General features: G+C 45.1%; 1 protein-coding gene across 1 annotated transcript in view; it reads left to right on the top strand.

Annotated features, from left to right (window-relative positions):
• The window catches only part of XPNPEP3 (X-prolyl aminopeptidase 3), a 196,406-nt gene that overhangs the window by 82,196 nt on the left and 86,341 nt on the right, over window positions 1-27,869 (top strand). The window contains exons 5-6 of the mRNA XM_068240213.1: window positions 3,161-3,223; window positions 16,262-16,375. Of these exons, the coding sequence (XP_068096314.1) occupies window positions 3,161-3,223; window positions 16,262-16,375 (177 nt within the window). The remainder of the gene's footprint in view (window positions 1-3,160; window positions 3,224-16,261; window positions 16,376-27,869) is intronic.

Genomic DNA, 27,869 nt, shown 5'->3' with positions numbered 1-27,869 from the left:
CAATTTGTTAGGTACTTGTCCCTCCCACTGTCGAAGAAGTCTTTCCTCCATGGGAGGGGACCTAACACTAACTAAATTCTACCTATGCATATGCATAGCCTGGGCGCGCTACCAGTAAAATTGAGAATTGCGCAAAAAAAGTGGTATCAGCGCATCACCAGGCCGCCTCTGAATGGCCTCAGCTCAGAGATGCGCTGAGCCCCCCCAGAAACTGCAAACGCACCTTGAACCCAAACAGAGGCTCTGCATATACACCAAAGGAAAACTATTAGGTGGGAGCAGCTGACCAGAAATAAATCAATCAAACATAGCAAAGAAATGAACAGCGCTACTTAAAAACAGATGAGTGCTTACCTGCAAAAAAGTGCACACCCCACTCATGGGATTCAAATACACAATGAGCATACACATGACCTGTCTACCACTTGGAGGATGTTAGTTTCCGCTAACAATTTGCAATTTGTTAGGTACTTGTCCCTCCCACTGTCGAAAAAGTCTTTCCTCCATGGGAGGGGACCTAACACTAACTAAATTCTACCTATGCATATGCATAGCCTGGGCGCGCTACCAGTAAAATTGAGAATTGCGCAAAAAAAGTGGGATCAGCGCATCACCAGGCCGCCTCTGAATGGCCTCAGCTCAGAGATGCGCTGAGCCCCCCCAGAAACTGCAAACGCACCTTGAACCCAAACAGAGGCTCTGCATATACACCAAAGGAAAACTATTAAGTGGGAGCAGCTGACCAGAAATAAATCAATCAAACATAGCAAAGAAATGAACAGCGCTACTTAAAAACAGATGAGTGCTTACCTGCAAAAAAGTGCACACCCCACTCATGGGATTCAAATACACAATGAGCATACACATGACCTGTCTACCACTTGGAGGATGTTGGTTTCCGCTAACAATTTGCAATTTGTTAGGTACTTGTCCCTCCCACTGTCGAAGAAGTCTTTCCTCCATGGGAGGGGACCTAACACTAACTAAATTCTACCTATGCATATGCATAGCCTGGGCGCGCTACCAGTAAAATTGAGGAATTGCGCAAAAAAAGTGGGATCAGCGCATCACCAGGCCGCCTCTGAATGGCCTCAGCTCAGAGATGCGCTGAGCCCCCCCAGAAACTGCAAACGCACCTTGAACCCAAACAGAGGCTCTGCATATACACCAAAGGAAAACTATTAAGTGGGAGCAGCTGACCAGAAATAAATCAATCAAACATAGCAAAGAAATGAACAGCGCTGCTTAAAAACAGATGAGTGCTTACCTGCAAAAAAGTGCACACCCCACTCATGGGATTCAAATACACAATGAGCATACACATGACCTGTCTACCACTTGCAATTTGCAATTTACCGCTAACAATTTGCAATTTGTTAGGTTTGGGTTCAAGGTGCGTTTGCAGTTTCTGGGGGGGCTCAGCGCATCTCTGAGCTGAGGCCATTCAGAGGCGGCCTGGTGATGCGCTGATCCCACTTTTTTTGCGCAATTCTCAATTTTACTGGTAGCGCGCCCAGGCTATGCATATGCATAGGTAGAATTTAGTTAGTGTTAGGTCCCCTCCCATGGAGGAAAGACTTCTTCGACAGTGGGAGGGACAAGTACCTAACAAATTGCAAATTGTTAGCGGAAACTAACATCCTCCAAGTGGTAGACAGGTCATGTGTATGCTCATTGTGTATTTGAATCCCATGAGTGGGGTGTGCACTTTTTTGCAGGTAAGCACTCATCTGTTTTTAAGTAGCGCTGTTCATTTCTTTGCTATGTTTGATTGATTTATTTCTGGTCAGCTGCTCCCACTTAATAGTTTTCCTTTGGTGTATATGCAGAGCCTCTGTTTGGGTTCAAGGTGCGTTTGCAGTTTCTGGGGGGGCTCAGCGCATCTCTGAGCTGATGCGCTGATCCCACTTTTTTTGCGCAAGTGTCATCATTTGCCCTAAAAAATAAACATTAAACATGAGGCAGCATTTACCCCCTAAAAAACACATTAGGCAGGGTTCCCCTTTAATATTATGTGTGTGCAGTCTGTCCGTCTGCCCCAGTCCCCCCAGATAGTGTCCCCTAATGTCTACCTGAAAATAAAAACCATCTACAAACCTTCCAGGTGACTAGATTGGCCCCTGATCTTCATTGCAGCAGGTACTGCTGAAAAATCTCCTGTGCTGACAGGCAGAGCAGGGCTACAGGAAAATGTTGCTAGCCGAAGAGCAGCACTGGAGACACAAATAGACTCTAGTGCTGGGCTTTGGACGCCATTTTCCCTTAGTCCTGCTCTGCCGGAATCCATGGATTTCTACAGCCTAGAGGTGAGCTGTGGTCTGGGAACTGGCATGTTGTCCATGGGACTGCCAGTTCACCTGCATCGGCCGGCCAGATGAAATAGCCAAGCGGGCCTAGGTACGGCCTGCAAGCCATAATTAGCCCACCCCTGTACTAGTCCAAAACCTGTTAATAAGGGTTTCAGTACTGTGTGATTATTAAAACCTATGGTAAGTGATGTATAGTGAAAAAAGTCACAGTGCATCTCTGAGACGTGTACATCTTAGGTACATATGTATTGTAAATGTTGCAGTTTTTTTGTCATAGTGGTTCTTTAAAAAAATAAATAAAATTAAATAAGGTGGATTGTAGGTGAAGGGGAAAATAAATTGAAATAATGGATTTGAAGGGACTCCGAGCAGTGCCGTAACTATGGAAAGATGCATACCATTTTGAAGCTCTCATTCTCCTCTTTCCAACGATATATAAACCGCCGCCCTACGCCTTTTAGTTTTCGCTATTTTTGCGATCAAAATTGCGGCCGCCGCAATTGCGAAAATAGGGCGGCGGTTTATATATCGTTGGAAAGAGGAGAACGAGAGCTTCAAAATGTTATGCATCTTTCCATAGTTACTTGTATTACACAGGACGACTTTTCCCCAAAGTCGGCAGCTCCATTCAGCACAATGCAATGAAATACAAAGAACCCAGGGGGATATAATTACAAACATCATGCTGGTAGGTGTGAGGATATAATTAATTAGTTGTGGATATGCTTAAAGGCATACCCACAGGCACTGCTCGGAGTCCCTTTAACAAATAAAGTATTTTAGGATTACTTATTTTCTTTCTTAATCTTTTATATTTTAAACTTTTTTGTTTTTAACTTTTGCGTTGACAGGCTTTCATAGAAACCATGCATTGCAGCAAGGCTCCTATTAATGAAGCTTTTATATATGCAAAGGTAAGTATTAAAGTCCTCAAGGTTTTTTACCCATCATACTGTACCTTTGGAGATAAGTCCTCTCACTGTGCAGAGTGACAGCAATTCCTTTATACGCCTCTTCTGAGATCTGAAACAGTCTGCTGCAGTAGGACATTGAATTCATTGCTGGCTCACTTATCAGCACTTTACAGAGTACAGGTAGTCCCCGGTTAACGAACGAGATAGGGACTGTAGGTTAGTTCTTAACCTGAATCTGTTCTTAAGTTAGAACACTATGCCATCTCTGTCCCCTGTATACCTCCTCTGTGCCCCCATGTGCCTCCAGTATCCCCCTCTGTGTCACCTCTGCCCTCTGTACCTGCTTATACAAGTTTCAAAGCCATGTTTTCTTTGAATTTTTTTTTAATCGATTTTCTCAAAAACTACAAATCCAATTTGAAAAAAAATTGGGGCTTGTTCCCATGGAAACACAGAATCCATGCCATTCGTTTCCCGCCCTTTCACTTCCTGTAAGCAAGAGAGGATTAAAATTAAAAAAATGTTTTGACTGTGGCCAAATAGTAAAACTACATCTACATACATTTTTTTAAATAAATACAATTTATTACATTTAAAATTAACTGTTTAACCCCCATACTCTAAAAAATTGATAAAGTGAGGGTCTCAAACTCATATTGTTTTGATCTTTGAAGTAATAAAGTATTCCTGAAAGTGCCAGTCTTTTTGAATACTTGAAATTGGAGGCACTCAAGCATGTCATATTTGAATGAAGAAGAATGTAAAGCTTGAGAGAGCCAATGTAGAAAGATAGTGCAGTCTGAAAACAGCAATTTGTTGCTTTCTGATTAAAAATTACATTATTATATAAGATGACAGCTTCCAGTGTGTTGATTGTGACCAGGCAAGGTATTGTCATTTCCACACAGATGACATTACTTTGGGTCAAAGGCAGGTTGGATAACTATAGAGTTAAAAAGCAGGTTTAGGACTGCTACAGTCAGGATTTATTTAGGCTGTGGAATACACCGACACACCACTAGGGTGTTGTTTTATGTATATTTGGTTGAATAGTAGGTTTGTTTTTAAATTGTCAGAGTAGAATCCCTTTACAGTGATTTCCAAGGGACTGGACAAAGTAGTTCACTATCAGAAGTTTACTATATCAGAAACTGACATATTCAAGCATATAAACAATACCACAGTACTGTTTCTTAATTTAGTCAATAATTGGAGTCATTTTTCTTTCCAATGCTTTAGCAAGAAAACACAGACAGTGTTTAAACTAGATCAAAATGGACAGTGCTCAATATGCAGAAGTTTGCATGCAATAGTCATGCAATAGCTTGCACAAGAGGCATAGATCTTACCAGATAACAAACAAGTCAAAGATGACAGGCCCTCAGTAATCAGGTAGCAGCTCACACAGGAAGCATAGGTCTCACCGACCAGTGATTTTACGGTAATCAACACAGGCCCAGAGTAGTGTGCAGATAGCGAAAAAGCTACAATTTGCTACCCACCGACCACAGCTTATGGGTCTCTGACTGACGTATGATGCATGCGCCCGCTCACTTTCCACTATAGCCGGATACTGATTACGGCAGGGGCAGAAAAATCAGGTTTATTATAACAGAAGTTCTATTATATCAGGGTTTACTATTACCAGGCGTTACTCCCATATACTTAAAATGGTGCTTGGCTCGGACCTGGCCATTTAGTTTACTATACCTGAATGTTACTATATCAGAGTTCATTATAATAAGGTTATACTGTCCTGTGTATTATAGTTACATAACAGTTAACCAAAGTATGGCTGTAGAGTAAGAGGCAGAATAAAAGTTATTATGTATGGACTAATGCAAAATGTTGTTTTTGTCTAGTGTGTAAAATTATATGTATGAAAAAGTAGAAGAGGTTGTAGATATGATACTGTATATACAGTGCTGTCATAATTATTCATACCCCTGGCAAATTTTGACTCGGTTACTTTTATTCAACCAGCAAGTAATTGTTTGATGAGAAATTACATAGGTGTCTCCCAAAAGATAAGATGATGTACAAAAGGCATTGTTGTGGAAGAAAACATTTCTCAGTTTTTATTTAAATTTGAGCAAAAAGTGTCCAGTCCAAAATTATTCATACCCTTTGCAAACTATCACTCTGTGAGAAGATCCGAAGTTCTATACCATTCCAAATAGTCCAAGCTGTTCTAAAGCATCCTAATGACCCTGATTAATGTAGAACAGCTGTTTTAATCGATTCAACAGGTGAAAAATAGCAGCTCTTTGCAGTTGTTTTGGGGACAATCATGTTTAAGACAAAGGAGCTCAGTGAGGACCTGCGGCTGCGCATTGTGGCTGCTCCCAAGTCAGGAAAGGTCTACAAGGCCATTCCTAAATGTTTTCCAGTTCCAGTGGCTACAGTGCAAAGTATTATTAAAAAATACAAGATATTCTGCACTGTGGAAAATCTCAGAGGATGTGGTCAGAAGCCAAAAGTGACACCTGTGCTGGCCAGGAGGCTAGTGAGAGAGGTGATAAAGAATCCAAGGATCACCACCAAGGCCATCCTGGTGAATTTGGGCTCTACTGGTGGCAATGTTTCAAGGCAGACCATCCAACAGACACTGCACAATGCTGGGTTCTACTGATGAAGAACAAGGAGGACACCACTTCTCCAGATAAGGCGCACAAAAGCTAGCTTGGCCTTTGCAAATGCTCATCTGGACAAAGAAGAAGACTTCTGGAGATTCCCTTATTCTCTTATAATACTTTCTGTACTTTCATTTTTCTACCAAGTTATTGTGTTGAAAAACTGTAATAAAACGATATGTAAAAAAAAAAAAAATTGAATTGTTTAGTCACAATGATGCTTCCTTCATTTGGCTTAAAAAAAATAAGCCTTCAACCCAAAGAACACCATCCCCACTGTCAAACATGGTGGTAGGAACCTAATGCTTTGGGGTTGTTTTTTCAGCCAATGGACCAGGGGGAACTGTGGAGATATATTGAGGTGCTGATGATATTAAGGATAACAGGAACATATTTCCTTCATTTTTTGACTGTAACATATGGGATTGTCTGTTAGCCAGTCTTCCTGGAATTCCGTATAAAGTGTAAATTACCTATCATTGTCTGCTTCTAATGAGGAAACCCTTAATTAGACAGTTGCTGTGAAGCCTATACAGGTGGTCAGACCATGTTGTCTGAATAATGCCTCAGATGTGTATTGGGCTTGGGAGTAATTGGTCACCTGGCCAGAGTAAACGGAAGTCTGTCTAATGTAATTCTGTATGTAGATGTCCATTACCTCTGCCCCATTGTCCAGCAGGGGAAACTGTGTCTACTGCTAATTACCTGCCAATTGAGGAAGAATAGGCTGGTCGGCATGGCTTTTGAGTCTGGTGTCAGCCATTGGGACAAGGCAAGCCTGCTAGAGTCTTGGGGGCAGGGGGAAGCTGACACCTGAATGTTTGAAATGTATTTGACAGCCTACTGGAAATTATTGAAGAGGTGAAGTCCTTTTGATACCATTTTCTACCTGTGGAAATTGAATTATTGGTGGAGTTGAAAAGCCTCATTTAACAATCTCTTGATGTAAAGACATTGTAACCTGGGGAAATTGGGCTAAGGAAGTCTTTTGTTGGGTGTGTGGACTATAGTGGATGTTGGATCTCTGGAAATCCAATTATGACTGAGGATGTAATTAAATCCAGCTTCCCCCCCGTCCACACAGGCTTACAGCCTCGAGGCGAATATTTCATTATAAAAACCAGGGGACAGCTACCTCAAAGCAGTTCTCTTCTGACGGTAGTGGCAGCCGGTCTCCTGGCCCAAGCTAGTGAACTCCTGGTCTAGCCAGACTGTGTCCGTCCACACCAAAGTCCACGATTCTTCTATCGGGATCCCTTTATTTTGGTAAGCAAAATCGCTTTGTGTGTTATCTTTGTACATTTTATCTTGTAACTATTTTTACTTGTTTTTTTTTGTAATCTCTTTGTATATCTTCAGTTTTGCACTGTTCTATGTTTTTCTAGAATATTAAATTATTATTTAATAAGTTTGACTTCTGCCGTACTAAACTAACCCTCATAGCCTAGAAGAGACTGAAGTGTAACCGTGTATAAGTTCATGCCTAATTGTACGCTTGAGCAACACTACCGTAGGAAATTGTAATTGCATTGTGTGTGGGGGCGTTTGTCATACGTTGGCCTAAGCGCGCAGCTGACCCAACGTACGAACAACGCCAGTGCGAGTAGCTAACAGTATCGTTCGGAACGACTGTTAGTGGGTCTTTGCTTCACGACAGTGTAAGATTGCAACTGTGTGTGTGTGTGGGTGCGTGGCGTTCCCGTATTTGGCCTAAGCGCAAAGCTGACCCAAATACGAAAACGCGGAGTGCGCGCTGAGGACTCGACAGCAGAGTGGAAGTGTCTAGCAACGCTAGTGGTGGCAGTGAGAGGTGTTTTGAGGGGTTCCAGCCTTGTTTGTAGCTTAAATAAGGCTGTTCCCCGCTTAATCTGGTCAAACCCGCAGTCGGGAACCGTATACGCAGGCGTGCCGCGGGCCGGTTCCTGACATAATTGGTGGCAGTGGTGGGATCGTTTAGTACATTAGTACGCAGTTTAGCTCGCTATTCTGAGTACTAAAGGCTGGAAGCTTGCTAGAAGCAACTAGCCTACAGAAGTCTACTCAGTGCAGAAACTATATACGTTTTTTTTTTTGTTCAAAGATACACACTTGGTGTTTTGCTTTCCCTTCCCCCCTTTTTTCTTTTTATTTTTTGCAACACGATGGCTCAGAAAGCATCCAGCTATGCAAGGCAAAACAAAGAGATACTACTCAACCTGTGTGAGCACAAAGGCATCGAGACGGTGAGCGGCCAGACTAAGGAGCAGTTAGTTCGTGCGCTCGAGGAGTATGATGAGGCAGAGCGAGCCCGTGCTTCAACGTCAGCGGATGCAGCTCACGACACGCCAGAGGAGGAATCGCTCCCGCCACAGAATGCGAGTGGAGACGATGTCCTGGATGATCCACCGAACACGGAGATGCCATCTCTGGAAGCTGATCTACAGCTACTGAACTCGGCTGATCCTGAACTGCGCCTAAAGCTAATCCTACTGCACCGACAGGCAGAGGAGGGGAGAGCTGAACGGCGACGCCAGGCCGAGAGTGAAAGACGCCGGGCGGAGGAGGGAAGAGCTGAACGGCAACACCAGCTGGAGCTGGCTAAACTTCAGCAGCAGAACCGGTCTGCTGGACCCGCAGAACGCGAAGGTGAGCGAGTCCACAGAATCCCCCTGGATAAGTTCCCCGCTATGGACAAGGACTCTGACATAGACACTTTCCTACAGGGGTTTGAAAGGACTTGTCGGCAGTATGGGGTGCCCCGTGAGCAGTGGGCAAGATACCTCACACCAGGGCTGAGAGGCAAGGCCCTGGAGGCGTTTGTGAGTCTCCCCCAGGAGGAAGAAACAGACTTTGAGGCAATTAAGAAAGCCATCATTGCGCGATACCACCTCACGCCAGAGGTGTATCGCAAACGTTTCAGGACAGTGCAGCGAGGTCCTAATGACAGTTACCTGGATCATGCTTGCAACCTGCGCACTGCCTTCCAGCAGTGGGTAAAAGGACTGGCTGTTGAAACCTTTGATGCCCTGCAGGAACTGATAGTAAAAGACCAGTTCCTCCACACTTGCCCTGTTGAGGTCCGGCAGTTTGTACGGGACCGAGAGCCAAAGACCGTGGATGAGGCCGCGAAAGTTGCTGATGCCTACACGTCCAATCGAGCATCTGATTTTCGGAGGACTACGGCGCCCAGCTGGAAGGGAGAAAAGCCTGCGAGACCTTCTCCTCTGAGCACCCAGCGAAGCCAGGTCCCGCAGCCGCCTGGAGGTAGAACAGCCACCGTTGACACTCGGAGATGTTTTGCCTGTAACAAACCGGGTCACATCAGTGCTACGTGCCCAGAAAAGAAGAAGGAAGCCCCAAACTCTGGCGGGGCCCGGAATGCGTTGTGTGCCACCAGGAATGCAGGGAGCTATGCAGAGAATCTGCAACCTGTCACGGTTGGGGATACGGTTACCACCGGTCTAAGAGACACTGGAGCAGAGGTGACTCTAGTGCACCCCCAGCTTGTGAACCCTGAGGAGTACATTCCTGGCAAGACTATGGCTGTCAAAGGAGTTGGGGGTGTCACCCCCGCCATACCCACCGCCTTGGTCCACCTGGATTGGGGGGCCGGCAGCGGAATGAAAGAAGTGGGGGTAACGGATGCCATCCCCACGAACGTTTTGTTGGGTACTGACCTGGGACGGTTAGTGGCCCGGTATGAGCCTACTCCACACCCCATGGAGCCTGCATCCCCCGCAGAAGTTCAGGACTCTTGCCAGGTACTGTGTGATAATGCTGTGCAAGCGGGGAGTGCTGGTGAGGCCCCAGGCGCTACGGACTGTGTACTAGGAGCCAGCCCTAGTGAGTCTCCAGTGCCCAGGCCTGGAGGAGGACATGTTGTTACCATGAATGCAGATAATGTTGATGTAATATGTGATGTGTTGCATGATGACATGTGTACAGTGAACGCTCCGTCAGCTGCAGTGGTGACCCGCAGTGCTCACCGGGCTGCAGCAGACGAATTGTCCACTGAAGGGGCTGATGTCACTGGGTCGGGCTCTTCCACCTCAGAGCCTGGCTCTGAGGACCCAGAGGCCTCTCAGTTTGCCACCTCCCTGGTGCCTGTGGCCGACAGCGCTGAGTTCTCCGAGGCTGTGCGACTTGATAGCAGCCTGGAAGAGCTCAGGAGTCTGGCGGACAGGGCACCGGTGGAGGGCGACAAGGTGAGGGTGTACTGGGAGCACGGCAGACTGTACAGAGAGGTTACTCCCTCTGAGCTGTCTGAAGTGGAGGAGGCCGACCGGCAGTTGATTGTTCCCCACAGGTACAGGGAGCAGCTATTAAGAATAGCACATGAGGTGCCCCTGGCTGGTCACTTGGGGATCCGCAAGACCAAATCCCGGCTTGCCCACAATTTTTATTGGCCCCACATGGGGACAGATATTGCTGATTTTTGCCGGTCTTGTGTCGCCTGTCAGCGGGTCGGCAAAGCAGGTGACACCGACAAAGCCCCACTGAGGCCCTTACCCATAATAGAGGAGCCCTTCCAAAGGGTTGCTGTTGACATAATTGGGCCTCTAGCGGTACCCAGCAGCACAGGGAAACGTTTCATTCTTACGGTGGTAGATTATGCCACTCGCTACCCTGAAGCTGTAGCCCTGAGCTCCATACGGGCAGACAAGGTTGCGGACGCATTGGTGCGCATTTTCTCACGGGTCGGTTTTCCCCGCGAAATGCTCACCGATCACGGCCCGCAATTCATGTCGCGCCTAATGGAATGCCTCTGTAAGCAGATGCAGGTAGAACACATCATGGCCAGCCCTTACCACCCCCAGACAAATGGGTTATGTGAGCGGTTTAATGGTACTCTAAAACAGATGCTAAGGGTGTTTGTTGAATCGCAAGGGAGAGACTGGGAGCGATACCTGCCCCACTTACTGTTTGCTTATCGTGAGGTGCCCCAGGCATCCACCGGGTTCTCGCCCTTTGAGCTATTATATGGGAGGAGGGTACGCGGACCCCTCGATCTCATTCGAGAGGTCTGGGAGGGGCAGGATATGGGCCCCGGGGTCTCCATAGTGGAATACGTTCTGAAGTTCCGGGAAAAGATGGACACCCTGGTGGGGTTAGTGCGAGACAATCTGACTCAAGCCCAGGCCACCCAGAAGCAGTGGTATGACCACGGGGCTAGGGAGAGAGTTTATGAGGTAGGTCGCAAGGTATGGGTCCTAAACCCGATGCGACAGAATAAGCTGCAGGCCGCTTGGGATGGGCCCTATACCATACATAGGAAGATTAGTGATGTGACCTATGTGGTCGCGCTGGATGACCGAGGTAAGCAGCTGAAAACATACCATGTAAATATGTTAAAGGAACATCATGCTAGAACCGCTTGCGCTCTCCCTGTCTGCAGTTTGCTACCGGACGGTGAAGCAGAGGCCCTGGTTGACATCCTGGCATCCACCCAGGAAACCGACTCTGTTACCGAGGTGCAGATCAATCCGGAGTTGACAGCAGAGCAGCAGGCTGGGCTATCTGATGTGCTGACCCTTTACCGTGGTACCTTTACAGCCCGCCCTGGTCTGACCAGCCTGGCTGTACACCATGTTGACACCGGAAATAACAAGCCGGTTAGACAGTCAGCCTATAGAGTCTCCCCTGAGGTTCAGGCCCACATCAGCAAGGAGATTGAGGAAATGCTGTCACTAGGGGTGATCCAACGGTCGCACAGCGCATGGGCATCACCTGTAGTGCTAGTACCCAAACGGGACCAGACCACTCGGTTCTGTGTAGATTATCGAAAACTAAATTTGATAACTGCATCAGATGCTTACCCAATGCCGAGGGTCGACGAATTGTTAGATAAGCTAGCTGGCGCGCAATATCTAACAATCGTGGATTTGAGTCGGGGATACTGGCAGGTCCCTCTAACAGCTGAGGCACGGGAGAGGTCTGCCTTTATCACCCCCTCAGGTCTGTTTGAGTTTAATGTGATGCCTTTTGGGATGAAAAACGCCCCAGCCACCTTCCAAAGGGTTGTAAATGGTCTCCTGGAAGGTTTGGAACACTGCGCTGTCGCCTACCTAGATGACATCGCCGTGTTTAGCGCCAACTGGAACGACCACTTAGCGCAGCTGTCACAGGTTTTGGGGCGCATCACTGCAGCAGGACTAACAGTCAAGCCTAGCAAGTGTCAGATAGGCATGAAACAGGTACAGTACCTGGGACATGTGGTGGGGGGGGGAGAGCTTCGTCCAGATACTGGGAAGGTAGATGCCATTGTGTCCTGGCCCACCCCCCACACGAAGAAGCAGATTCAGTCCTTCTTAGGGACTGCGGGGTACTATAGAAAGTTTGTCCCCAGCTACAGTGCCCTCGCCAAGCCCTTGACAGACCTCACAAAAAAGAAGCTGCCCAAGCAGATTCTCTGGACACCAGAATGTGAACAGTCATTCACAGCTCTGAAGAGGGCCCTAGCCAGCCCTCCCGTGTTGCAAGCGCCAGACTTCAGCCGACGGTTTGTAGTCCAGACGGACGCCTCAGCCTTTGGCCTAGGTGCTGTATTAAGCCAGGTAAACCAAACTGGGGAAGAACATCCGATTCTGTACTTAAGTCGGAAGCTGCTACCCCGGGAGGTAGCTTACGCCACCATAGAGAAGGAGTGCTTGGCAATTGTATGGGCCCTACAAAAGCTACAGCACTATCTCTACGGTCGTGTATTCACCGTCGTAACCGACCACAACCCTCTTAGTTGGTTACATCGGGTTTCTGGGGACAATGGAAAACTGCTGAGATGGAGCTTAGTTCTCCAACAATATAGCTTCACCATTCAACATAGGAAGGGGAGCACTCATGGGAATGCTGATGGGCTGTCCCGTCAAGCAGAACCAACAGTGTAGGTGCAGGCAGGATGATCTGGGAAGATCATCTGCCTTGCACCAAGTTAACGGCGGAGGTGTGGAGATATATTGAGGTGCTGATGATATTAAGGATAACAGGAACATATTTCCTTCATTTTTTGACTGTAACATATGGGATTGTCTGTTAGCCAGTCTTCCTGGAATTCCGTATAAAGTGTAAATTACCTATCATTGTCTGCTTCTAATGAGGAAACCCTTAATTAGACAGTTGCTGTGAAGCCTATACAGGTGGTCAGACCATGTTGTCTGAATAATGCCTCAGATGTGTATTGGGCTTGGGAGTAATTGGTCACCTGGCCAGAGTAAACGGAAGTCTGTCTAATGTAATTCTGTATGTAGATGTCCATTACCTCTGCCCCATTGTCCAGCAGGGGAAACTGTGTCTACTGCTAATTACCTGCCAATTGAGGAAGAATAGGCTGGTCGGCATGGCTTTTGAGTCTGGTGTCAGCCATTGGGACAAGGCAAGCCTGCTAGAGTCTTGGGGGCAGGGGGAAGCTGACACCTGAATGTTTGAAATGTATTTGACAGCCTACTGGAAATTATTGAAGAGGTGAAGTCCTTTTGATACCATTTTCTACCTGTGGAAATTGAATTATTGGTGGAGTTGAAAAGCCTCATTTAACAATCTCTTGATGTAAAGACATTGTAACCTGGGGAAATTGGGCTAAGGAAGTCTTTTGTTGGGTGTGTGGACTATAGTGGATGTTGGATCTCTGGAAATCCAATTATGACTGAGGATGTAATTAAATCCAGCTTCCCCCCCGTCCACACAGGCTTACAGCCTCGAGGCGAATATTTCATTATAAAAACCAGGGGACAGCTACCTCAAAGCAGTTCTCTTCTGACGGTAGTGGCAGCCGGTCTCCTGGCCCAAGCTAGTGAACTCCTGGTCTAGCCAGACTGTGTCCGTCCACACCAAAGTCCACGATTCTTCTATCGGGATCCCTTTATTTTGGTAAGCAAAATCGCTTTGTGTGTTATCTTTGTACATTTTATCTTGTAACTATTTTTACTTGTTTTTTTTTGTAATCTCTTTGTATATCTTCAGTTTTGCACTGTTCTATGTTTTTCTAGAATATTAAATTATTATTTAATAAGTTTGACTTCTGCCGTACTAAACTAACCCTCATAGCCTAGAAGAGACTGAAGTGTAACCGTGTATAAGTTCATGCCTAATTGTACGCTTGAGCAACACTACCGTAGGAAATTGTAATTGCATTGTGTGTGGGGGCGTTTGTCATACGTTGGCCTAAGCGCGCAGCTGACCCAACGTACGAACAACGCCAGTGCGAGTAGCTAACAGTATCGTTCGGAACGACTGTTAGTGGGTCTTTGCTTCACGACAGTGTAAGATTGCAACTGTGTGTGTGTGTGGGTGCGTGGCGTTCCCGTATTTGGCCTAAGCGCAAAGCTGACCCAAATACGAAAACGCGGAGTGCGCGCTGAGGACTCGACAGCAGAGTGGAAGTGTCTAGCAACGCTAGTGGTGGCAGTGAGAGGTGTTTTGAGGGGTTCCAGCCTTGTTTGTAGCTTAAATAAGGCTGTTCCCCGCTTAATCTGGTCAAACCCGCAGTCGGGAACCGTATACGCAGGCGTGCCGCGGGCCGGTTCCTGACAGGAACCTTATCACAGTAAACCGCACCATGAAAAAAGAGTAAGGGCTCGTCTCCACTAGTGCGGCACGCCGCACTGAGCTGGTGGGCGGGATCGCAGGCGAATCCCATGAGCCGTGCCATGCACTGCTATGGGATTCGCAGCCTCCGTGGCGAATTCTGCTGGGGGTTCTGGGCGAATCGCTCCTGCAAGCGATTCCGCCGCGGCGCCGTCATCCCTTATGGCAGAGTTTCCCCGTGCGAATCATGTGCGAAACCGCCCTAGTGGAAACGGGCCCTAATACATGAGGATTCTCAACGACAGAATCTGGTGGTCTGCAGAGAAACTTGGCCTTGGCCACCAATGGACATTTCAGCATGACTATGACCCAAAACACACAGCAAAAGTGGTGACGAAATGGTTAGCAGACAACAACATTAACGTTTTGGAGTGGCCCAGCCAAAGCCCTGACTTGAATCCAATTGAGAATCTGTGGAGGGAGCTAAAGATCAGGGTGATGGCAAGAAGACCCTCCAACCTGAAAGATTTGGAGCTCATTGCTAAAGATGAATGGGCAAAAATACCAATGGAGACATGCAAAAAGCTGGTCTGCATTTATAGAAAGTGTTTGATTGCTGTAATAGCCAATAAATGTTTTTCTATTGATTATTGAGAAGGGTATGAATAATTTTGGACTGGACACTTTTTGCTCAAATGTAAATAAGGCGAGATTTTTTTTTCCCCACAATAATGCCTCTGGTACATCATGTTTTTATCTTTTGGGAGACACCTATGTCATTTCCCATCAAAAAATTACTTGGTGGTTGAATAAAAGTAACTTTCAGTCAAAATTTGCCAGGGGTATGAATAATTATGGGCAGCACTGTATGTGTGTGTGTATGAGAGGATATGGAAAGGATAAAATAGGTTCTATCTAGTGTGTACTGTAGCAATTATATGGAATAATGAGTTGTGAAGAGACATCCTGTACAATGATACTTAAAGGTATGGGTAAGTGTAGAATGCAGGTATTTACAGTACATGGGTTAGCGTACAGTGCATGCAGTTACAGTGTGTGGGTAAGTGCACAGACCATGAGTGTTGCGGTCTAACTTTTATGCATATTACAGTAGAATCTAGTTATAGTGAACTCTGATGTAGTAAACTTCTGACTACAGTAGACACTGTACTCCGGGCCCAGCCATGTGCTTGTAAGAATATACAATATGTGACCAATTATAAAACAGTACATTTCTAATAAATAAAATCACTTTGCCAGGTCTCTTAACCCACTAGCAGCTTCAATAGTTATCTCGTTTGAGATAAGTGCACTTCTCTTTGCCTCAGACAGATGGAATGCTTCTATTTCTCTCCCTATACTTGCAGAAAATATAGAAACGGAAAGTAGAAGTCCTCCGTTATTGTCTCACGCTGCCCCCTAGTGACAAGTGGCCATAAATGCACATTATAGCAGTATTAATTAGATGCATGTAATGAGAAATTTAAAAAAGTGCTAAACATTGGCCTGGAGCACTTACAAGCTTCTAAATAAATTGGCTGCTAAAGGGTTAAAGTTTACTATAAGGGGATTTTACTGTATTTCATAAGCTTTGCTTTACTGCCTCAGCAACTGTATATGGAACAGGAGCTGTGCAGGCCAGGAATAGGTCTCCTGGCAGTGATACATGGCCCTCGACAGTTTAAAAGGAAGAGGGTTTGTGAGCAGAAGCAGTACAGGACTGCGGTATTACTACTGAGTAAATGTTAGTTCAATGTACCGTAATTACTACATAGCATTTGGGTATTTCCTGCTGTACCTCTCTTTACAAAGATTGTATTTGTGTCTGCCTGACGTATTGTTAAAGTATTGATGGTTTTCTAGTTACACAGTGAATTTAACTATGAAATATATTTTTATTACCCACCAGTTTGATTTTGAGTGCCGTGCCCAAGGAGCTGATATTCTTGCATATATTCCTGTTATTGCTGGAGGAAACCGAGCCAATACTCTGCATTATGTCAAAAACAACCAGATTATCAAGGTTGGTATCTGTGCAAGCTGTCCTATTTTTTTTTTTTTCATTTACATGTGTTCTCTAATGTACGTGACTGTCAGCAACTAAAGTCAATACACTACTAAAGATCCCTAAACGACATCACGTTGGCACTGCTGATAAACTGAAATAAATTAAAGTTAACTTTAACGCCTGCAATATGAGTTACATGCTAAGATTACTCAGGTACAACTTGGTTAAAGTTATTAAAATTGTACATTTGGTGGTAATAAAAAAAAAAAAAAAAAGCTTTGTGGTTCTAATGGAACCCTGACGTGATAAAGCCAAATTAATTATGGTCTACTCTATTGGGTACTGGTAAATTACCATCATGGCTGAAATTGTTGGCACCCCAGAATTTTTTCCAGAAAGTCAAGTATTTCTCACAGAAAAGTATTGCAGTAACATATGTTTTGCTATACGCATATTTATTCCCTGTTTGTGTATTGGAACAGAAATTGGACATAATGTCACACAAAACTCAAAAAATGGGCTGGAGAAATTTATTGGCATCCTTATATGGTTGCACACCCTTTGGAAAAAATAACTGAAATCAGTCGCTTCCTGTAACTATCAATAAGCTTCTAACACCTCTCATCCAGAATTTTGGACCACTCTTCCTTTGCAAACTGTTCTAGGTCTCTTATTGGAAGGGAGCCTTTTCCCAACAGCAATTTTAAGATCTCTCCACAGGTGTGCGATGGGATTTAGATCTGGACTCATTGCTGGCCAGTTAAGAACTCGCCAGCGCTTTATTGCCATCTATTTCTGGGTGCTTTTTGATGTATGTTTGGGGTCATTGTCCTGCTGGAAGACCCAAGATCTCAGATGCAAACCCAGCTTTCTGAAACTGGGCTCTACAGCCTCAGATTTCATGATGCCTTGTCCACATTCATGGCACTCAGTGTCTCCAAAGGCAGCAAAAAAGCAAAACATCATTGAACCTCCACCATAATTCACTGTAGGTACTGTGTTCTTTTATTTGTAGGCCTCATTCAGTAAACAGAAGAATGTTGTGCTTTACCAAAAAGCTCTATCTTGGTCTTATCTGTCCACAAGATGTTTTCCTAGAACGATTTTGACTTACTCTAGTACAATTTGGCACACTGTAGTGCTTTTTTATGTCTCTGTGTCAGCAGTGGGGTACTCATTGGTCTCCTGCCATAGCGTTTCATTTCATCTAATTGTCAACGCATCGTTCATGCAAACACTGATGCTCCCTGAGCCTGCAGGATAGATTGAATTTCTTTGGAACTTGTTTGGGGCTGCTTATCCACCATCCGGACTATCCTGCGTTGCAACCTTTCATTAATTTTTCTCTTCCCTTCACGCTCAAGGAAATTGGCTACAGTGCCATGGGTTGCAAACTTCTTGATAATGTTGCGCACCGTGGACAAAGGCAAATCTAGATCTCTGGAGATGGACTGGTAACTTTGATTGTTGATATTTTTCCACAATTTTGGTTCTCAAGTCCTCAGACAGTTCTTTTCTCCTTTTTATGTTGTCCATGCTTAGGGTGGCACACCCAGACACGCAATGCAAAGACTAAGTGAACTTCTCTCTTTTTTATCTGCTTTCAGGAGTTATTTTATATTGCCCCCACCTGTTACTTGCCCCAGGTGAGTTTAAAGGAGTATCGCATGCTTGAAACTTATTTATCCGTAATTTTGAAAGGGTGCCAATAGTTTTGTCCAGACCATTTTTGGAATTTTGTGTGACATTATGTCTAATTTTGCTTTTTTTTTCCTCCCTTTTTTTTTGTTTTGTTCCAATACACACAAAGGGAATAAACATGTGTTGAGCAACATTTCTGGTGTGCCAACAATGACTGTACAGCCATGACTGTATCTGCAACCTAGCCTTGGCTGCTCACTCTAGACTGCTATCACTGAGCAGGAGTAAGCTGCCACTGCTGGTGGAGGGTAATAATAATGGTTGGGCATGGTTTTCCAGGGTGTTTTCGATTTAGCTAGTGTGTGGTGAGTGGAATACTTAATGTGCATTTGTGTCCATGTCTTTAGTTAGTGGGTAGTTTCCTCCTTCCTATGTGCTTTTACCAGAAGCTCCAGGCTTATGTGAGCAGAGAAATCTATGTTTAACCACTTTACCCCCGCCCGTACGGATTTCTCCTTCCCTTTTTCCATCCTTTAACCCCCAGGGATGGAGAAATCCGTACTTTGCGCACTCCTGCTGCTGCCCGCGCTCCCGCTCGTAAACACGCCGCCCGCCGCTAGTAAACACGCCGCCGCCCGCTCGCCCGGAGATCAATGAACGGGAAAATCCATTCCCGTTCGTTGATCTTAGCCCCGCAATGATCCGCTGCTCTCCGATGGGCAGCGCGATCATTGTGAAACGATACAAACTTACCCAGCCTCCAAGTACTTCCTCCAAGCTTCCGGCAGGACGCTTGGAGGTCGCATTAAAGCAAAAAGTTACTGTGGCCATCTTGTGGCCAAATAGTAAAACTACACCCTACACATTTTTCACATACAAATAAATTACTTTTACACAAAAAATTAACTCATTACCTCCCACACTCCCAATTTTTTTTTTTTTTGTAATAAAAAAAAAATTAAAAAATCTACAATAAAAAAAAATACATAAATAGTTACCTTAGGGACTGAACTTTTTATATATTTATGTCAGGAGGGTACAACACTGTTACTTTATAAACTATGGGCTTGTAATTAGGGATGGACGCAAAACTGAAAAAAACACCTTTATTTCCAAATAAAATATTGGCGCCAAACATTGTGATAGGGACATAATTTAAATGGTTTTATAACTGGGACAAAAGGGCAAATACATTTCATGGGTTTTAATTACAGTAGCATGCATTATTTAAAAACTATAATGGCTGAAAACTGAAAAATAATTTTCCACATTTTTTCTATTTTCCCATTAAAACACATTTAGAATAAAATAATTCTTGGCATAATATCCCACCTAAAGAAAGCCTAATTGGTGGTGGAAAAAACAAGATATAGATCGTTTAATTGTGATAAGTAATGATAAAGTTATAGACGAATGAATGGAAGGAGTGCTGAAAGGTAAAAAGTGCTCTGGTGGTCAGGGGGTAAACCCCCTCAGTGGTGAAGTGGTTAACCACTTGAGGACTACAGTCATAAAACCCCTTCAGGACCAGACACTTTTTTTCCATTCAGACCACTGCAGCTTTAACGATTTATTGCTCGGTCATACAACCTACCACCTAAATGAATTTTACCTCCTTTTCTTGTCACTAATACAGCTTTCTTTTGGTGCTATTTGATTGCTGCTGTGATTTTTAGTTTTTATTATATTCATCAAAAAATACATGAATTTTGTCCAAAAAAATATTTTTTTAACTTTCTGTGCTGACATTTTTAAAGTAAAATTTCTATATACATTTTTGTCCAAATTTATTGTGCTACATGTCTTTTAAAAAAAAAAAATCCAATAAGTGTATATTTATTGGTTTGGGTTTACAAACTATGGTGCAAAAAGTGAATTTTCCCATTTTGAAGCATCTCTGACTTTTCTGAGCACCTGTCATGTTTCAGAAGGTGCTAAAATTCCAGGATAGTATAAATACCCCCCAAATGTGTATGGTGAGTTCATAGAAGATTTTATTTTTTGTCACAAGTTAGTAGAAAATGACACTTTTGTGAAGAAAGAAAAACAATAAAAATAAATTTCCACTAACTTGTGACAAAAAATAAAATCTTCTATTAACTCACCATACTCCTAACGGAATACCTTGGGGTGTCTTCTTTCTAAAATGGGGTCACTTGTGGGGTTCCTATACTGCCCTGGCATTTTAGGAGCCCTAAACCGTGAGGAGTAGTATAGAAATCAAATGCCTCAAAATGACCTGTGAAATCCTAAAGGTACTCATAGGACGTTGGGCCTCTTAGCGCACCTAGGCTGCAAAAAAGTGTCACACATGTGGTATCGCTGTACTCAGGAGAAGTAGTTTAATGTGTTTCGGGGTGTATTTTTACACATACCCATGCTGGGTGGGATAAATATCTCTGTGAATGAACAATTGTTTGTAAAAAAAAAAATCAAAAAAATCTAATTTACAGAGATATTTCTCCCACCCAGCATGGGTATGTGTAAAAATACACCCCAAAACACATTATACTATTTCTCCTGAGTACGGCGATATCACATGTGTGACACTTTTTTTCAGCCTAGGTGCGCTAAGGGGCCCAAAGTCCTATGAGCACCTTTAGGCTTTACAGGGGTGCTTACAATTTAGCACCCCCCAAAATGCCAGGACAGTAAACACACCCCACAAATGACCCCATTTTGGAAAGTAGACACTCCAAAGTATTCAGAGAGGGGCATGGTGAGTCCATGGCAGATTTCTTTTTTTTTTTTTTTTTTTTGTCGCAAGTTAGCAGAAATGGAAACTTTTTTTTAATTTATTTTTTTTGTCACAAGGTGTCATTTTCCGCTAACTTGTGACAAAAAATAAAATCTTCTATGAACTCACCATGCCTCTTAGTGAATACTTTGGGATGTCTTCTTTCTAAAATGGGGTCATTTGGGGGGTATTTATACTATCCTGGAATTCTAGCACCTCATGAAACATGACAGGTGCTCAGAAAAGTCAGAGATGCTTCAAAATTGGAAAATTCACTTTTTGCACCTTAGTTTGTAAACGCTATAACTTTTACCCAAACCAATAAATATACACTTTTTGGATTTTTTTTAATCAAAGACATGTAGCACAATAAATTTGGACAAAAATGTATATAGAAATTGTACTTTATTTAAAAAATGTCTGCACCAAAAGTAAAAAAAATCCTTTTTTTTTTACAAAATTCATGTCTTTTTTGATGAATATAATAAAAAACGAAAAATCACAGCAGCAATCAAATATGCATCTATGCTCAATAGACTATATTTTTCTACATATGTTATATATAATATCTTCAAACTCCTAAACAAAGGACTGTGTTTTCAAATCCATGCTGTCCATCCATACATCTCTGTGTAAAGCCCAATCTACACGATACGATTCTTTATACGATTCGATTACGATTCTATTTACGATCTGATTAAATCCAACATGTCCGATTTGATTCAATGTGATTTGCCATTGGAAAACCATCGAATCCTGAACGGACATGTCAGATTTAATCGGATCGTAAATCGAATCGTATAAAAAATCTTATCGTGTAGATTGGGCTTTAGGACAATTCAGTCTACACAGGCCCTTTGATCTCTGCAGGATACCAGCTGGAGCTGAGAAAGTTTACACCTCGACTCTAAATAGGGCCTTTCTCAGCAGGAGCCCTGTGCTGTCTCTTGTCCATTCTAATGTGTAAACATCAATATTCAGCAGAGACTCGCTGTACACCAACCAAGAAATATTTATCCAATTGACAAATCAACAATAATTCTGCTTAAGTCTGTTGGAATCTTCAGTCTTTTCCCAGAGGACGTGGGAAAAGACGTTCTTCACTGCAGAACCAATATAACTCTGTGACAAAATCTACAGAGTACACCCAGGCAACAACCCTAATAGCTCCAGCACAATCCAGCAGAGATGACAGCCACACATCTGGAGACTGTTCTGGCCTGGAGTCCTCAATCTCAGACCCTAGCTCCCAGGGTAGCGCCATCAAGGCTGTCTTCTGTAACATCAGATTGATAAACAACAAAACCGCAATCATACATGATCTAATAGTCTTCTGATCTGGCCTGCCTGACTGAAACCTGACCTTCTGAACCAGTTGGCCCCACCCTGGAGGCCGCCGTGCCAAAAAACTATTCCGTGATATACTGCAACAGGAAAGAACACAGGGGTGGAGGGGTTGCACTTTGCTTTAGATCAGCTTTGAAAATCAGACCACTTACTGTAGGACCTACCAACTCGTTTGAATGCTTGGGGGTGCAACTTTCAGCTGAGAAAAAGATTAACATATTGCTGATTTACCGCCCACCAGAAAAGGTCTCGGACTCCAGCTTGGACCCTGATACTCTGGTGTTTAAATACAACAAATGTGTGTCCTCCACCTTTGAGACCATTGCTCCTCTTGTACTGCCTACAGCTGATACAGAATACTACTGCCAGACTGCTAACCAACCAACCCCGTCACTGCCACATAACGCCAGTCCTGCACTCCCTTCACTGGCTACCTATAGAATGGAGGGTCCTATTCAAGATCGGCCTACTGACATTTAAATCCCTGAATAATCTGGGCCCTAGATACATGAAAGATATGTTGCAGCTGTGTAGCAATCCCAGCATTCTCAGATCCACAGGTTCTAATCTAGTCATACCCAGAGTCCACTTGGAAACTTTTGGTCCCAGAGCCTTCTGTCATGCTGCCCCTACGTTTTGGAACTCCCTACCTCAACAGATCAGGACAGCTCCATCCCTGGACGTGTTTAAATCCAGACTGAAAACCCACCTGTTCAGTTTGGCATTTGCAGAAATATAACTTTTGTTGTGTGAATACTTCATCCTACTACCAATTCTACTGAATCTGAGAGAGCCTAAGCCAGGCATGGGCAAACTCGGCCCTCCAGCTGTTACGAAACTACAAGTCCCACAATGCATTTGCCTTTATGAGTCATGACTGTGGCTGTCAGACTCCTGCAATGCATTGTGGGACTTGTAGTTCCTTAACAGCTGGAGGGCCAAGTTTGCCCATGCCTGGCCTAAGCGCTTTGAGTCCTATGGGAGAAAAGCGCTATAGAAATGTTATTGTATTGTATATAGCGCTGAAGACCATTAGCAGAGACAACGTAACACCTTGGTCAAACTTCAAAGAAATTGATGAAAAAGTCACATCAAGCAACCTCCTTCTTCTCCGCCTAACTACCTGTGACCTGGGACCTGGCCCAACACAGTTCATGTTGAACTGCCCCAACCTGTTTGTACCGGTATTCCTCAAAATTGTTAACTGTTCCTTACAATCAGGGATATTTCCTGCTTTACTGAAGGAAGCAATCGTCAGGCCTCTCCTCAAAAAACCCTCCCTGGACCCAGATGCAATGACCAGCTACAGACCTGTCTCTAACCTTCCCTTTCTGGGTAAGATAATTGAAAAAGCTGTATACCTCCAGCTAGAAGCCAAAATCCTACAAAACAGTTATGACCCATTCCAGTTTGGCTTCAGGAAACAGCACTGAAACTGCCCTCATCCAAATATGCAACCACCTGCTCATGGCAAGAGACAGAGGAGAGTGCTCGATCCTCATACTGCTAGACCTTTCTGCAGCCTTTGATACAGTTGACTATGACATCTTGATACACAGGCTACAGGAATACTGCGGCATTGATGGTATAGTTCTTCAGTGGTTCCAATCCTTCTTGAGTGGCAGAACCCAAAAAGTGTCTATGGGGCCCTTCCTGTCCACCCTGTACCAAGTATGGGGTACCCCAGGGCTCAATCATCTCTCCCCTGCTTTTCACGATTTACATGTTACCGCTTGGAAAACGAATCCAAAAACATGGCCTGACATACCACTGCTATGCGGATGACACCCAACTATATCTTTCCTTCATGCCTGGTGTGACAGACCCAACTCTAACTATAAACGCCTGCTTACGTGAACTTACAGCAATGGATGAATGACATCCCTGGACGTGTTTAAATCCAGACTGAAAACCCACCTGTTCAGTTTGGCATTTGCAGAAATATAACTTTTGTTGTGTGAATACTTCATCCTACTACCAATTCTACTGAATCTGAGAGAGCCTAAGCCAGGCATGGGCAAACTCGGCCCTCCAGCTGTTACGAAACTACAAGTCCCACAATGCATTTGCCTTTATGAGTCATGACGGTGGCTGTCAGACTCCTGCAATGCATTGTGGGACTTGTAGTTCCTTAACAGCTGGAGGGCCAAGTTTGCCCATGCCTGGCCTAAGCGCTTTGAGTCCTATGGGAGAAAAGCGCTATAGAAATGTTATTGTATTGTATATAGCGCTGAAGACCATTAGCAGAGACAACGTAACACCTTGGTCAAACTTCAAAGAAATTGATGAAAAAGTCACATCAAGCAACCTCCTTCTTCTCCGCCTAACCACCTGTGACCTGGGACCTGGCCCAACACAGTTCATGTTGAACTGCCCCAACCTGTTTGTACCGGTATTCCTCAAAATTGTTAACTGTTCCTTACAATCAGGGATATTTCCTGCTTTACTGAAGGAAGCAATCGTCAGGCCTCTCCTCAAAAAACCCTCCCTGGACCCAGATGCAATGACCAGCTACAGACCTGTCTCTAACCTTCCCTTTCTGGGTAAGATAATTGAAAAAGCTGTATACCTCCAGCTAGAAGCCAAAATCCTACAAAACCGTTATGACCCATTCCAGTCTGGCTTCGGGAAACAGCACTGAAACTGCCCTCATCCAAATATGCAACCACCTGCTCATGGCAAGAGACAGAGGAGAGTGCTCGATCCTCATACTGCTAGACCTTTCTGCAGCCTTTGATACAGTTGACTATGACATCTTGATACACAGGCTACAGGAATACTGCGGCATTGATGGTATAGTTCTTCAGTGGTTCCAATCCTTCTTGAGTGGCAGAACCCAAAAAGTGTCTATGGGGCCCTTCCTGTCCACCCTGTACCACTTAAGTATGGGGTACCCCAGGGCTCAATCATCTCTCCCCTGCTTTTCACGATTTACATGTTACCGCTTGGAAAACGAATCCAAAAACATGGCCTGACATACCACTGCTATGCGGATGACACCCAACTATATCTTTCCTTCATGCCTGGTGTGACAGACCCAACTCTAACTATAAACGCCTGCTTACGTGAACTTACAGCAATGGATGAATGACATCCCTGGACGTGTTTAAATCCAAACTGAAAACCCACCTGTTCAGTTTGGCATTTGCAGAAATATAACTTTTGTTGTGTGAATACTTCATCCTACTACCAATTACTGAATCTGAGAGAGCCTAAGCGCTTTGAGTCCTATGGGAGAAAAACGCTATAGAGATGTTATTGTATTGTATTGTAAATAGCACCAAAAGAAAGCTGTATTAGTGACAAGAAAAGGAGGTCAAATTTATTTAGATAGTAGGTTGTATGACCGAGCAATAAACCGTTAAAGCTGCAGTGGTCTGAATGGAAAAAAAGTGTCTGGGCCTTAAGGGGTTTTATGACTGCAGTCCTTAAGTGGTTAAAGGATACCCGAAGTGACATGATGAGATAGATATGTGTATGTACAGTGCCAAGCACACAAATAACTATGCTGTCCCTTTTTTTCCTTTCTCTGCCTGAAAGAGTTAAATATCAGGTACCGTATTTTTCGGACCGTATTGTTCGGACTATAAGACGCACTTTTTCTTCCCTGAAAGTGGGAGGAAAAAGTCAGTGTGTCTTATAGTCCGAAGGTACCATAAATGCCCCCTCTGTCCTACTTTGCAATGTGTGTCACCGAGTCTACCCTTGGTGTCCCGTGTGCCATCTGCCTTCCTGTGTATCTAGTCTCCTTGTTTTCCTTTGTTTTTCTCACCACACGTCCCTCCCCTCCCGTTCTGGTATGGTATATTCCGGTGCGATCAATGATGTCTCCCGGACCTTTATGCAGCCATCCAGTCCCCCGCGCTGCAGCTCCAGCTGATCCTGCCGTCTCTGCCTCCATGCGGCTAATCGAGGGAGCGCTGCAAGCCGTGTAACAAGGTCTTCGGGACCTCCGTGCAGCTATCCAATCCCCCTCGCCACGGCTCCAGCTGATACTGCCCTGCTATGTAGCCAATCAGGGGGAAGCGCTGCAAGCCAATCACGGGGGAGCCGATGGTCTAGGAGGCGGGACAATGGCTCCATTATTGGGCCAATCATTGCACTTGCTCAGTAGCAGCGAGTGCAGTGATTGGCCACTGGCGGAGCCATTGTCCCGCCTCCGAGACCATCGGCTCCCCCGTGATTGGCTTACAGCGCTTCCCCCTGATTGGCCACATAGCAGGGCAGTATCAGCTGGAGCCGCGGCGAGGGGGACTGGATAGCTGCACGGAGGTCCCGAAGACCTCGTTAAACGGCTTGCAGCGTTCCCTCGATTGGCCGCGTGGCACCTGAAGGCTTGAAACCTGTATCCTGAGGTTTCTCCGGACGCTACCGGCCGTGATAGTGGTGCGACCTGACCGCTACTTGGGTCACATGGAGCTAGGGGAGGCCGAGCCAGGGCCACTTCAGCGACCGCCAATGGAGGACACTGGGGACACAGGAGGTGAGGGGGGCAGATGGCACATGGGACACTGGACGGAGGGGGCACAGAGGGTTTATGGCACAGAGGGGACACACACAGGAGGACAGATGGCACAGTGGGGTGACAGGAGGGCACAGGGTGGCAGATGGCACACTGGGGACACCAGACAGGGGACACAGGAGGGCACAGGGAGGCGGAGGACACTGGGGACACAGGAGGTGAGGGGGGCAGATGGCTCATGGGACACCAGACAGAGGGGGCACAAAGGGTTGATGGCACAGAGAGGACACACCCAGGAGGACAGATGGCACAGAGAGGTGACAGGAGGGCACAGGGTGGCAGATGGCACACTGGGGACACCAGAAAGGGGACACAGGAGGGCACAGGGAGGCAGATGACACAATGGAGGACACTGGAGACACAGGAGGTGAGGGGGGCAGATGGCACATTGGACACCAGACAGAGGGGGCACAGAGGGTTGATGGCACAGAGGGGACACACACAGGAGGACAGATGGCACAGAGGGGTGACAGGAGGGCACAGGGTGGCAGATGGCACACTGGGGACACCAGACAGGGGACACAGGAGGGCACAGGGTGGCAGATGGCACACTGGGGACACCAGACAGGGGACACAGGAGGGCACAGGGAGGCAGATGACACAGAAGGACACGAGACACAGAAAAGGAGACAGTGGCAAAGGACAGAGAGGACACAGTGACATACGGTAGTAGGACAAGGAGAAAAGGAGGACACGGGGACAGAGGCAATCATCAGGGGGACAGAGGAGGTCATGTTGGGGGCAAAGGAGGACCCAGGAGGAACAAAGCATGACAAGAAATACAAAGGCACATGGTGGGCATAATAACTGGGGGATGGAGGGGTGAAGATCCACAAGATGCCCCTGCACCATGGATGCACCAGGTTTAGTATATTTTTTTTCTCCTGGTTTTTGTCCTCTAAACCTGGGTGCGTCTTATGGTCAGGAGCGTCTTATAGTCCGAAAAATACGGTATGTAAGTGGCTGACTCAGTCCTGCTTTCAGAAGCCATTTTCTGCTAGGAAAGTGTTTTATAGTTGGAATTTCTTATCAGTGAGGGTCACACTGTAGTCACTTCCTGTCTGAGTCAGGACTGAGTCAGCCACTTACATACCTGATTTAACTCTTTCAGGCAGAGAAAGAAAAAAAGGAACACAGCATAGTTATTGGTGTGCTTGGCACTGTACATAAACATGTCTATCTCATCATGTCACATGTCATTTCGGGTATCCTTTAAAGATAAATTTGTCTTTTTGTTGATCCTGCCCATACACTACAGGCCG

Source organism: Hyperolius riggenbachi, chromosome 6 (genome assembly GCF_040937935.1).
Source record: "Hyperolius riggenbachi isolate aHypRig1 chromosome 6, aHypRig1.pri, whole genome shotgun sequence".
NCBI lineage: Eukaryota > Metazoa > Chordata > Amphibia > Anura > Hyperoliidae > Hyperolius > Hyperolius riggenbachi.
The sequence above is the reverse complement of the archived record's forward strand: the minus strand, read 5'-3'. Positions and strand labels throughout refer to the sequence as shown.